The 13710-nt window shown below is 45.5% G+C and overlaps 1 protein-coding gene across 1 annotated transcript in view; it reads left to right on the top strand.

Moving 5' to 3' along the window:
* The window catches only part of LOC147693225 (TRPM8 channel-associated factor homolog), a 177482-nt gene that overhangs the window by 135781 nt on the left and 27991 nt on the right, over window positions 1–13710 (top strand). Inside the window, exon 5 of the mRNA XM_086933631.1 lies at window positions 13202–13436. Coding sequence (XP_086789757.1) covers window positions 13202–13436 — 235 coding nt within the window. The remainder of the gene's footprint in view (window positions 1–13201; window positions 13437–13710) is intronic.

The raw sequence follows: 13710 nt of genomic DNA, 5'->3' as shown, positions 1-13710 counted from the left end.
GTCCAGGAGGTCCGTCCAGCGGTGGGTGGCCTGGCTGTAGGTGCGCTGGACCCCGTAGAGGTGGGACATGGCCCAGCACACCTTCTCCCACCGCTTCCGATGCTCCCGGATGTTGTAGCCGCCGGCCGCGATCCTGCCGCCTCCCGCGATGGTCCTGGGCAGGCGGCGCTGGACGAAGTAGACCAGCGCGCCCACTTCCTCCGGGCTGAAGATCTCCCGTCGCGTCACCTGCTCCCCCCTCAATCGACCGCATGCTGTCCTGGCACGGGGTCCAGGACTCCTCCTCCCCGCCGCCGCTGCAGCCCTCAAGTGCCTGGGCAGCTTCACGGCGCCTGGCTTCACCATGGTCTGGGCAGGTAAGGTAGGAAGTAGAAAATTAAGAAGGAATAGGATAGGGAAGAAGAAAAGAAAAGAGTTTAAAAAAGTAGTTTAAAAGTAAAGAAAAATAGCAGAAAAGACAAAAATATACAGCTAGGAAAAGAGAGGGATAGATAAGAAGCAAAATCGTTCAAAAAAAACTGAAAACAAGCAAAGGATGGCAAAGATAGCAAGAGGATTAAACACCATGCCCAGACACAGGAAATGAATGAAAAACAAGATGGCCGCCCGTTCACAAACGCGAAAGTAAGTTCGCACGAGATTTTCCTCGCGATCTCGTGCGAACTTGTACTCGCAATGCGCTTACTTCGCGAGATTACGCATAGCGGGCGGAAACGGAAATACGTCACGCAAACAAAATGGCCACGCCCATACTCGACCTTGGGGTAAATTTGCGTGTTGCGCTGCAAGCGGCTCGCGAATACTGCAAAAAAACTCGCGAAATAACAAGCCGCAAAAAAATATAAAGCTCATTCGCACGAATTGGCGGCTTCCGCGGTCGGTTTCGCACGACGCCGCGCCTCGCGAATAGTGCGAAAAAACCGAAAAACAATTTTTGCAAAAGCAAAAGCAATCAGCAGGTGCAAAAATTCAACCTCATGATTTGTAACGATTCCCTGTAGTGCTTCCTGAGGGGGCCCTCCAGAATTCGGTTGCCTGCTTGCAACTATTGTGTGACCCTGCTCTGACCTTAACTGTATGCCACAAAGGTCCTGATTTACAGCTAAGGGAACAGACAAGCAGGTGCCAGGCTGGAACTTCAAATTCAGTGACACATTAATTAGCCCCTAATTCATTATTGTCAGTTGGGGCAGGGCAGGTGTTGTTAATAAACTAACCCCAAATTAATTCATGTCAGTTCAAGCAGGGCAAGTGGGCTTGCTTTCCCCCCCCCATCTTCTACAGTGATGATGAACCAGAGGGTGGCATTGATGTAACAGAGGGTGGCATGGGTCAAAGAGAGGGTGGCAGTGGTGAAACAGAGGGTGCTGGGAGGCTGTGATGATGAACCAGACGTAGAAACAACATAGTCGCGACCGTTGCGAGCCGACAAGTAAGTTCGCAATTGCGAACTAGTACCAAATCCTCGCGAACTGGCAGAAACACTTGCGAACACACAAAAAAAAAATCCGCAAATTCGCGGGAATTCGCGGATTTTGCGGATTGCGAGTTCGCAAATTCGCTAAATTCGCGAACGCCAGATTCGCAAAATTCACCCATACTTAGTGATAATATCCAAGTAGATCTCACGCAGTGGGACATCTTTAATCAACAAAAAAGACCTGGATGATCTGCACAAGTTGGTGTTGGTGTTCCTTTTGGCCGTAATCCAGGACCAATAAAGTTTTTTGAGTTCTAACTTTGGTGGGGCAGTCCGCTGGTGCCAAGCCTCTCCCAGCCCTAAGTTCAACAATAGAGCTTTGATGTCTCTAAGCCATTTCACTTTCGCCCAGCTTGGGGAATCCAGGATTTCTCGCAAGCCCTCCGCATAGCTACTAAGTTCCTTCATACTCCAAATGCGAGCCCATAGAAGAAGGGGGCGGAGCCTCGCATGATCTTCTATAGAGCGACAACCCATGTCCAATAGGAGGGGAAGGATAGGAGTGGAAGCTTGGAGACACATGAGGTTTCTGAGGAAAGTGTTTTCGGAAACGGTCAGCTGTCCCATATTCGATGCACCCCAGAGCTCCGCACCATAAAGAGCAGCGCTGACACCTCTGGCATTGTAAATCTCTAGCACCGTCGCTATTGGCTTCATTGTCGAGGCTCTCTGCTCCTTCAACAATGCCCCCGTTACCCTTTTGTGGCTCAGGAGCATTTTATTCAGATGACTGTCCCAGCTCATTGAGTCTACAAGTCGAATACCCAAGTAATCAAACTCCCTCGTTCTCTCTAAGGGGACAGTGCCCAGCAAGGGAGGTGGACCAAGTTTTTTTGGGGGGTTCAAGATAAGGTATTTAGTTTTGTCAGTATTGATCTTGAGACCCCTGAGTGCACAGAATTGCTCAAAGCTGTTTAATAGGCGCTGGAGACCCACAGGAGATTTCGAGATCAACAGGGTGTCATCTGCAAATCGGAGTGTGGGTACTAGCCGCCCTGCCAAACGGGGAGCGTCAGCCGGAGATGACAAAAGGTGATCGACTACCCCGTTTACATAGAGTGAAAAAAGGGTGGGGGCCAGCACACACCCCTGACGGACACCTCTGTTAACCTCGATTCGACCTGTCTTTTGCCCCTGGGTCCCCCAGCGCACTTGCGCATAGTTGGATTAATGGAGCCTCATAATCAAGGACAACAGATATTCGGGCATGCCCAATTCTAATAAAACCCTCCACAATTGATTCCGGGGCACAAGATCAAAAGCGGTACGGAGATCGATGAAAGCTAGATATAGGCTGCCTTTCCCCAACAGTACAACTTTCCAGTATAACATGAGTAGTCGCAATGACTGCTCGATTGTTCCAGTTCCTGCCCTAAACCCAGCTTGAAGGTCAGATAAGATTTTGTTATCTTCGACCCAGTCTAAGACCCGACCCAGCACAACCTTACCAGCCACTTTTTGGGAAGAGTCAATTAGACTAATAGGCCGGTAGTTGGCTGGGTCGTCCCGGATGCCCTTTTTATAGATCGGAACAACCTCAGCTCCCAACCATGAATCCGGTAGGGCAGCGCCCTCAGCGGATGCATTGAGCAGGGAAGCAATCATAGTTCCCCACTCCTTGGGATTCATGCGGAGCAAGTCCCCTGGCAAGCCGTCAGGTCCAGCAGCTTTTCGTGGCACAAGACTGTTAACAACATTCTCAACTTCTTTTGGTGTGAAGATAGTACCCACACCAAATGAAGGGCCAAAATCGGTTGGCGAGAGGGCAAAATCCCCCTCCTCCTCCGCTGCTACATTGTACAAATTAGAGAAATGACTGTACCAAGCTGCCTCAGGGATATTACAAGTAAAGAGGGTATCAATGGGTCTGTGTTTCTCCCTAATGAGATTCCAGAAGCCACTTGAGTTCCTATCCCCTCTGGCTACTTTTAACTCATTCCAAAAGATGTCCTCCCAGTCCTTTTTTGCAGCAATTAGGGCAGCCCTATAGAGTTTTCGCTTGGATGAGACCTCAGCCCCGTCCCCTCGTTTGACTGCCATAATGACTGCTCTCTTCACTGTCGGACATGCAGGAGAGTACCAGCCCAATTTCTTTTTTGGGTAAATTTGCCCATGTGCCCTTCTCTGGTTGCTCGGTACAGTAAACATATCCCCAATGGACCCTACGGTCTCACAAAATAAGGAAGAGATATCCTCAGGGCACAGTTTGCCATGTTCTAACTTCAGCATAACGTTAGCCATAATCCCTCCAATTCTGCTAACCTTTTCTGGGTCAATAGCCACCTTATCCCATTTTAAGCGCCTAAGGCAGTTTGCTGGTACCACTTCCCCGGTTTCCCTTATGGAGATTGTTGATGGTACAGCTACAGTTGGTCCATTAGACCTCCACAAAGGGGTCAAGGATAGAGAGAGGGGGTTGTGGTCACTGTCGGTAGAAGCAATAACCGTCATGTCAACTAGATGGGCCCAAAGGTTAAAATTAAGAAATATATAATCAATTCTAGAGGTGTGTCATGAAGTCACCACGTGGCCTTGTGACTCAAAGAAAGGAGATAGTGAAAATAGTGAGTTATTAGTGGATAGGCGCGTGAACATCTGTACTATTGTTGATGAAAATCTACTTCCCGTTATTAATTCTAGTACCCATTGTTTAAAAGAGGGACCCCCATTGATAACATTAGTTTCGTGGAATATCGCCGGAGTTGGTACAAAAATGTGTGATCCTGACTGGAACAGTTACACGAACACATTTGATATCTGTTTGCTACAGGAAACCTGGGCCACGGACCAGGTCCATAGAATAGGATACAGAACCTACCAAGTGGCGGCCGTCCCTTCAGTAAGAGGGCGAGCCTCAGGAGGGTTGGTAATATGGATCAGTACAACCATTGATGTGGGGGTAAAAATGTTAAATACCGATTCCCTAGATATACTTGGATTGAAACTAACTACAAGAGATAAGAGGGTGATAAACATTATAAATGTGTACAATAGACCATGTCCCGCCAAAAGGGAATCACCATGTATTGAGAAATTGGAAATGTTTATGGATACCCTAGATCAAGATGGAAGTATCATTTTATGTGGTGATCTGAATTGTAATTTTGAGCCGATTGTGGGGATGGTTAAATTGTATGAGGATGAGGATGTTGCCAATGGGATACCATTATTGAATAATGGAACTGTTCCTGGGACCACATTAGCCCTCCAGATTACAAGGCTGCTTACAGGCCATGGTCTAAGGGCTTGTAATGGGCGCATGCCATCAGACTCCCCGAAAGCATTTATTTATTTATTTATTTATTTATTTATAATGTTTTGTATAGCGCGGACAAGACCCGTGGGTATCAGAGCGCTTAACAGGACAGAATTGCATATAGACATTATAGTAGCAGTACTAACCACAAAAGAATAATGAGGTAGAAGGCAATATACTGCATGGATGAGATTAGATATATATATTCATAAAGAGCACGGCTTGGCTTGTGTCATGCTAACAAACCATGATCATTGAGGTAGGGTTATAAGGCGTTCCAGTGCATATCAATGATAATATGTATAAATAAATCAAGTGAGGTAGAAGTTATATAGAATGACTAAGAGCTATAGTTATAAATTCACACTTATATGGATAAATAAATCAAGTGAGGTAGAAGTTATATAGTCTGACCGTGAGATATAGTTAAAAGTTCACACGTATATGAGGTAGCAGTAATGTGTCAAGTCTCGGCTTGAGCCCGGCATCAGTTCATTATCAGATACAGATCTTCAAATTTTCCATGGAGAGGACAGCCCTCAGTTAGCGTAAGTGATCATCCCAGTGATCCGTAGGTTTCTCTAAGTAGGGTATTTACTCATCAAGTGGCTCTTCAGTTCTCGTTTGAATGTTACTGTATTTTGAATCTTCCTGATGTTTGGAGGTAGTGAGTTCCAGATTCTGGGGGCAGCTCCGGAGAATGCTCGGTTGTAGGTCTTTCTCTTGTGGAAAAAGGCTGGTCGTAATAGCAAATCTTTTGTGCTTCTAGTAGTTCTGTTACCTCCTGAGAGCTTAAGTTTCTTGGCTAGGTATCTAGGCGTGTTGTAGTGAACCGCTTTGTGCGTAATACAGGCCAACTTCATTTGAATTCTAGCCTCGTAAGGTAGCCAGTTTAGTGCTTTCAGGTGAGGAGATATGTGATCGAATTTCTTCGTTCCCGTAATGAGTCTCGCCGCTGCGTTGAGGCAGGCTTTTAGTGGTGCTGTGGATATTTTCGGTAGGCCCGCTAATGTGGTGCAGCCGTATTCGATCCTCGAGATGACTAGTGATTGGATAGCCAGTTTTAGATCTGTCTCAGAGATAAAGGGTTTCAGTTTTCTTAAGTAATTCAAGTGGAAGCGGGCGCTCTTGGCCATTGAGCTAATATGGTTTTTCATGTCGAGGTTTTCATCTAGTGTAATTCCTAGTGATTTGGCTGAGTTAACTAGAGTCGGGGTGCAGTTAAGCGCTGTCACCAATTTAGTCCACTCTTTAACTTCAGATTGGCTCCTTGTCGGTGAAATTAGCAGGAATTCTGTTTTCTGGGCGTTTAGTTTCAGATGGTTCATTGTTAACCATCGCAAAGCTCTCTTTAGTGTCTTGTTCATTAAGTCAATGTCCTCAAGGGAGGCGATCTTTATGTATAGTTGCGTGTCGTCTGCATACATATGATAGGATACCTGAGATTCTTGAAGGATCTCCGTGAGAGGTTCTACATACAAGTTGAATAGATCTGGAGATAGCGTTGAGCCTTGTGGGACCCCGATTGCGTTGGGGCTCGGGGAAGAGATTGCTTGGTTAACCAGGAATCGCTGAGTCCTGTTCTGTAGGAAAGAATTGAACCATTTCAGCACGTTTCCAGACAAACCCATCCTGTCTTGTAGTCTGGTCAATAGCACTTCGTGCTTTACCGTGTCAAATGCTGATGATAAGTCTAGGAGGATCAGTAGGCAAGTTTGATTTCGGTCTAGGGCTTGTAGGGCGTCATCGACAATATGCAGGATCGCAGTTTCAGTACTGTGCCCTGTTCTGAATCCTGATTGACAATCGTCCAGTAGTAGGAGCAAGATAGATTATGTTTCTGTTTCTTTTAATCTGTGGCCATGTACAAATGATTTAAAGGTTAGAGAACGCTTTGAGAGTGATCACTTTCCGTTGGAAATGAGTTTTTTGACTAGTATGCTGAACGAACATGGTGTTACTGAGGGCATTCATAGCCCAGTAGCCCCATTAACTTGCGACAATGTTGTATTAAGCAATAATCGAAGGGCCGTCAAATGGGCATACATTCTTGAAAGAGAAGATCTGTTGACTAACATTTATTCCACATTTGTGAATACATTTGAGTTTTATAAGGTGGATGAATGTAAACCTGGTGAATTCATTGGATTACACAAATCCTTTTGTAAAAAACTGTTAGATCTTATCACTAAAAAACCTAGGAAAGGAATCGGGTTGGTGAATGCAAAACCTGTAGGCAAACCCTGGTTTAACAGGGAATGCCGAGCTGCCAAAACCGACCTGATTAATGCGGTAAAAAGTAAAGGCTCTGTAGAACTTAAAGTAAAAAGGAAAATCTACAATAAGACAATAGCTGCAGCCAAATCATCCTGGGATGAGGATCTATGGTCCAGTATGTTATTAGCTGCAAAAACAAAGACCACAGTCAGTTCTGGGAGTTAGTAGCTAAAGGGAATAAGCCAGATAAAGGTTCAAGGGAGGTTTTCTTAAACGAAACTACATGGGTTGACCACTTTACATCATTATATGCAGCCCAAATTATAGAGGAAAAGCTCCCGGAAAACACAAAACAAAGACTAACCCAGGTAGAGAATGATGATAACCCATTGGTAATCTTTGATATACAAGAGACTGAAACAGCAATTGCTTCTGTCAAGCAAGGGAAGGCATCTGGACTGGATAAGATCCCTGGTGATCTTTATAAGCATAATATTGAGATCTGGGCACCTTACTTAAACCATTTGTTTAATGTCATCGCAGCTGGTGAACAAATCCCTGATACATGGGACGGGGCAGAAATTATCACTATTTTTAAAAAGGGGGATAGAGGTGAGCCAGCGAACTATCGCCCCTTTAGTCTTTTAGATATAACACAGAAAATTTATGCCAGGCACATCCTAAACCGCGTAAATACGTGGCTGGAGGAAAACTCGGTTTTATCTAAGTATCAGACAGGGTTCAGGGAAAAGACAGGGACCATCGATCAGGTATTAAGGCTATGCTGCCTGTATTGGAAATATGTCATCATCCGCAGAGGTAATCTATATGTTACCTTTGTAGATCTACGAGCAGCACTTGACCTTATTCCTCGCGACTTACTGTGGATTTCGCTGAAAAAGCAGGGGTTCCCAGGTGAACTATTGAAACTAGTGATTGGGTTACACCAGAATAACTATGCTAGGGTGAGATGGGACCCAAATGGTGAACTCACAGATGCAATCCCTATCAAGAGAGGAGTGCGCCAAGGGTGCGTGCTGGCGCCTACACTGTTCTCGCTTTTTGTGAACGATATTGCAGTTTATATGGAGAATTGTGATAATGATTCACCTCGCCTGGGGGGGGGAACGAGTTCCGTCCCTCCTCTTCGCGGATGACACGATTCTCATTTCACAAACCCCACGGGGCCTACAGATCCTATTAGATAGGTTCCAGCAGTATTGTATTACAAAAGGGCTAGAAATTAATGTAAAAAAGACTAAATATATGGCTCTCAATCCTCATAAAAGTTTCAAGAAAAACCTAACGCTGAATGGAGAAAAGCTTGATTATGAACAAAGTTTTACTTATTTGGGGGTATTATTAGATTCATCTTTAAATTGGAGACCCCAATTAGAAAAATCAAAAATTGTGTTCAAACAAAATTGTCTTCCGATACTGAAAAGACATAATAAATGTGCAAATAAGGCAGTTACCCCAGCATTAGAGCTCTTTAGATGCAAGGTCCAGTCAGCAGTTTTGTACGGGGCAGAACTCTGGGGACCAGTGTGTAGAAAGACTTTTGAAATCTTGGAGAATAAGTTCATAAGGGGATTATTAAAGGTTCCTCATAACACTCCATTATTACCCCTACTCCTTGATATGAATATACGACGCACCGATCTATATGCAATATTAAGACCGCTATTGTTATGGGTCAGGTTGTGGACTACCCCTGAGTTAACTGAATATAAAAATGGACTGGTTGAAGTTTTGAAACTAGATACTGGTATTAAGATTTATTGGTTTAAACATGTTAAAAATTGGTTGACAAAATTGGGGTTATCCCATTTTTGGAGCCAGCCAGAATCTTTGACCGTGTCCTCAAAGAAAATAGTTAAACTTTCTTTTTGGGCCCTTGTGAGCCATGACGCAGTATATGTTGGAGCACATGGCCCCATAACTGAAAAATTTTTAATGGTAAAAAATGTGGCCAGGTTTGAAATGTTTCTTGATGAGATTCAGCCACCATTGGCGAAAACCTTGTATCTAAAATATAGGTATGGCACACTAAGAACCCGGGAAACCGAGACAAAATGGGGGAAAATTAGCAATGATAAATGCACCTTATGCACAAATAATGTAAGAGAAGAAATTTTTCATATCTTATTTTTCTGTTCAAGCTATGCAGAAACAAGAGGGAAATGGATAGTGCCATTGTGCCGTAATATCGGATCAACTTCGCATAAGGAAGCTGGTAGAATATTAATTACGGACACTAGTCAAGTAATTGTGTTTGGCATCAGTAGATTTCTCTTGGCTGTAAAATTCATTAGACAAAAATTGTCTCTGCCATTTTAAGCGTATGTATTGAGAATTGTTAACTGGCAGTTATAATCCAATTTAATGCTTTTTTAATCTTGTAAATATTTTAACAAATTTTTTTAACAATATTTATTGATGTGTGTTTCAAACCCCAACTCATGATTTAGCTGTGAAGGGTTATGGTTACCATTTGGTCAAGCATCAGCACTTTTCTTGATTGTATATTTTTTGTACATTTGTTGATAATAATGTGGTCATGTATATTATGTGTATATTATGTATTTTGTATATCTTTTATGGTGCTATTGCAACGAAATAAAGATTATTGAATTGAATAGAGGTGTGTCCCACCCTATTATAAGTGTGGGCCCCATTAGTATCAGATGTAGTTGTTCCATTCATCGCCCTTAACCCAAATTCCAGCGTTAGTGCGTTCAATTGCACGACCCTCTGTGACCATCTTTTCACTGGAGGCAAGCTAAGAGAGGGAATGCCTCTCCTTGAGTCCTCTTCGTTTAAATCCAGAATGTCGTCGGCCGATAGTGGCTCGAAGGTACAGTTAAAATCACCCATCAAAAGGATGAGTGAGTTAACTGGACCCTCTCTCAATTCTGCCTCCAATTCCGACAGAGTCGAAGAAATAGAGCTCCCCGTGGCCCCTCTGGTGTAGATGTTAAAGATTTCCAGAGAGGAGCCTCTTGCGGGGCTTCTCACGGAAAGCCTCTGCAAATCCGGGATTTTGAGGGTGTGCTGCTTCACCCGAAGACCAAAGGAGACATCAACCCACACAAGCAACTCACCCGAGGGAATGCCTTTACCTGCTACAGGAGGACAAGCAGGAACAAAAAAGGATGTGAAGCCTACTCTATGGCGTGGCTCTAAACACCAAGTTTCTTGGAAGGCACAAATTCCATATGGTTCAATGAAAGAATTCCAGTCAGACAGGTCTAAGTTGCGACTAAGCCCCGCAACATTCCAACTGACTACTTTCAGATTAGGATAGGGAGTATCCTGAGCAACCAAGATATTCAATGCAGGTGATCCAGAACGACGGGTGCCAGGTATAAGGCCCGGAAAACCGTTAGATGACCCCAAGTCACTCTCAGGGATCTGCACACAGGTCAGCCCGTCTGGATCGGAGAAATTTGGCAAGGGAGCAGTGTTAGGGGTAAACGAAATTGGAAGACTAGGAGAGGGAAGATTGCACACTTCCCCAGAACACCTATCCAAAATGGGCCTATTGCTAAATAAAGGGGTTGCTGACAGTGGATCCTGGCCACTAAGTCAGCGGCCCCAACCATGGGAGCCTTGTACTTGGAAGGAATTCCGAGCCATGGCACTTGCATCGAGAGTTTCATGGCGAGGGTACCAAGCACCACTGCCCTCACCATAGAACGACAGGTTTGGCCAGGGAGATGGTAAGGGACGATAAAAGTATCCCAAGTCCCTAGTCTGAATGCTAAGCGGGTCACTGTTAGAAGTCTGGCTACAAATAATGCCTGCTGCTCTCGGGTCATTGAAGTTAACCAGTACACAATCTCCTCTAAGATTTACGATGCGATGCGCTTCCATGACAAGCAATGTCGCAGCGATGGGAATGGGGCAAAGTTCAGGTGCAAAGAAATAAAGACATGAAGATCTTCCAGATGCGGCACGCTTCTACGGGGATGCGAGAAGATCTCAGTTCGATGTGTGGACTTCAGTGGCGACACCCATGTTCAGAAGTGCGACGGGAACAGCCTCAGCTGCGACACTCTTCTCCCACGATGCGTGAAGCTTCCGCGCGATGCGACAACTACGGCGGCAACATCCTTGATCACAAATGCAACGTCAGCAGCTCCGATGGCAGCGCGCTTCTCGGGGATGCGAGGCGCTTTCTTCGATGCAGTGTGATGCAACAGTTCCAGCAGTGACACCCTTGTACAGAAGTGCGACGGCAGCAACAGCGATGGCGACACGCTTCTTCCTCGTTGCGAGACTCTTCTCTCGATGCGGTGCAGTGCGACAACTCCAGCGGCGACACCCCTGTTCAGAAGTGCGACGGAGAGCAGCAGCGATGGCGACACGCTTACTCTTCGTTGCGGCACCCTTCTCTCGATGCGGTGCAGTGCGACAACTCCAGTGGCAACACTCTTGTTCAGAAGTGCGACGGCAGCAGCAGCGACACGCTTCGTTTAGTTGAATCACGCTTCCAGCTCCTTGCGACACGCAGTTCCTCGGAAGGCCCAAAACAGCAGCAGGCCCTTCCACAGGAACTCTGGGGAGCTGGGGGTTGAAGTCTGTTGTCCCTGAGCCTTCAGTAGGAGGCAAGCTCTTTTCCAAGCCCTTGGAGATCCTTCACAAGTTGAAAGCAAAGTACACAAAGTTCCTTTCTCCTTCCTTTGGCAGTAAGGCAACCACTGCAGGCCAATCCCCCAAGCAGCACTTCAGCTTCGGAATAGTCTCTCCTCAGTTTCTTCAGGTTCCTCTCCTCAGTAAAGGTTTCTTCTTGTAGTCCAAAAGTGATCTAATTTCTTGGGATCAAGGTCCCAATATTTATACCCGAAATTCCTTTGTCCTCTGAGGGCAGAGGGGCCTTTGCCCTGTCCAAACCAGTTCTGGAGCACTCTGTTTACATGACTCCTTCTTTCCTTTCACAGTGCAGAGCAGAAACATCAGACGCCCCACAGGAGGTGGAGCCGGCATTGTGGAGGGAAAGCACAGTCCTGGAGCACTTTGTTGACATGATTCCTTCTCTTCTTTCACTGTGCAGGGCAGAGACATCAGACGCACGACAGTGGGTGGTGCCTGCACTGTGGGGGGCAGGCACAGTCCTATTCAGGTCCCAGGTGCAACTCCTCCCTCCCATCTAGATGCAGATCTCTCTATTCACCACTGGGTGGACTCATTCTGTCTCCTGGAATCCCCCAGCCCTGTCACTCAAACTCCAGACAAGGAATACACATCCTAGCAGAGGCAGGCTTGAAAGGTTAGGCAAGCAAATACCTACTTTCTAAAAGTGGTATTTGCAAACACAGAATGTTAAAACCAACTTCACTAAAAGATGTATTTTATTACTCTGAGTCCAGGCATACTAAACTCGAATTTCCACCATGTTCCCTGAGTCAGTTACGATTATAAAATGTAATAATTCTAACAGCTCATTCTGGCCTATGGAGAACAGGTAGCCTTACCATAGTAAAAAACAAAAATGGCTGTAATTCACTATTAGGACATGCCACACACATCAGGGCTTGTCCTACCTTATACTTACAATGCGCCCTGCCCTTCGGCCTACCATAGGGTGTCTGACATGAAGAAAAGGGAAGGTTTAGGGACTGACAAGAGGGTGAACTTGCCCAGTCAGCATGACAGTACCAGACTGCACGCAGGCTCTGCATTGGCAGACCTTAGACACATTTTACAAGGCTGCTTCTGGCACAACCAGTGATGCCCACCAGCAGCATTTGGATTTACAAGTCCTGGGCACACTCAGTGCACTGTACTAGGGTCTGACCAGTAATCCAAATTAGCCAATCATGGAACCACTAATTCATACATCAATTTACAATAGGGAGAGAATATGCACTTTAGCACTGGTCAGCAGTGGTAAAGTGCCCAGAGTCATGGAACCAACAAAAACAGGTCAGACAAAATATAGGAGGAAGGCAACAAGTTCAGGGATGACCCAGCAAAAAGGGCCAAGTCCAACAGTACCATACACATGGCTCCCAAATGTGTGCATTCCATTCACTTGCCCTAATGTGTCTGTGATCCACTGGTCCCCTTTCGCGTTGACTGATGTAAATTGTAACCATGTGTGATTCCTATACAATGACAACATTTCTTTATAGAGTTGACTATCGAAAAGTAATGTGGTCCACTGGTCTCCACTCTGGATGATTGACAAAAATGATAGTCATGTCTTGTTCACACATGCTGACTGCACCTATCTGACCTCACAGGTGCAGATTGGATGCCATACGGATAACCTCAGTGGTAAAGAGGATGACCTCAGCAAGAGGCAGCAGCTCTTCCGGCCACCAACGGTCACCAAAGTCTACCAGGTTAAGAGCGAGAAGATGACCATCTCCACCCTGTGGGGCGGCCTCATCTACATCCTGGTGCCAGGCAGATGCCAGCTTGGACTTTTGTCAATCACTGTCACAGGGGCAGTGCGTGCACCCTTCTACAAGCATGGTGAGTACCGTACGAACACCTTGAGTAGGACATAAAGCATAAGCACCTCTACTCTGCTCAACAAGTGGTGGTTATGTGGTTTGATTACTTAATTATTTACTAGATGAAGGGAGTGTTGCATGAAGGTTTGCTTTGATGGGTGGAAAACTGAAATTAGGGAGACCTGGCTAAATGGCATTTCCGCCATCTTTATGTGAGAGTTCCAGCACCTATTTAGAAGATCTGAAGTCCTCTGGAGGCATGGAGATTCGAACTGTGGTGCTGTCTATTGCAC

Source organism: Lissotriton vulgaris, chromosome 8, assembly GCF_964263255.1.
Source record: "Lissotriton vulgaris chromosome 8, aLisVul1.2, whole genome shotgun sequence".
NCBI lineage: Eukaryota > Metazoa > Chordata > Amphibia > Caudata > Salamandridae > Lissotriton > Lissotriton vulgaris.
The sequence above is the reverse complement of the archived record's forward strand: the minus strand, read 5'-3'. Positions and strand labels throughout refer to the sequence as shown.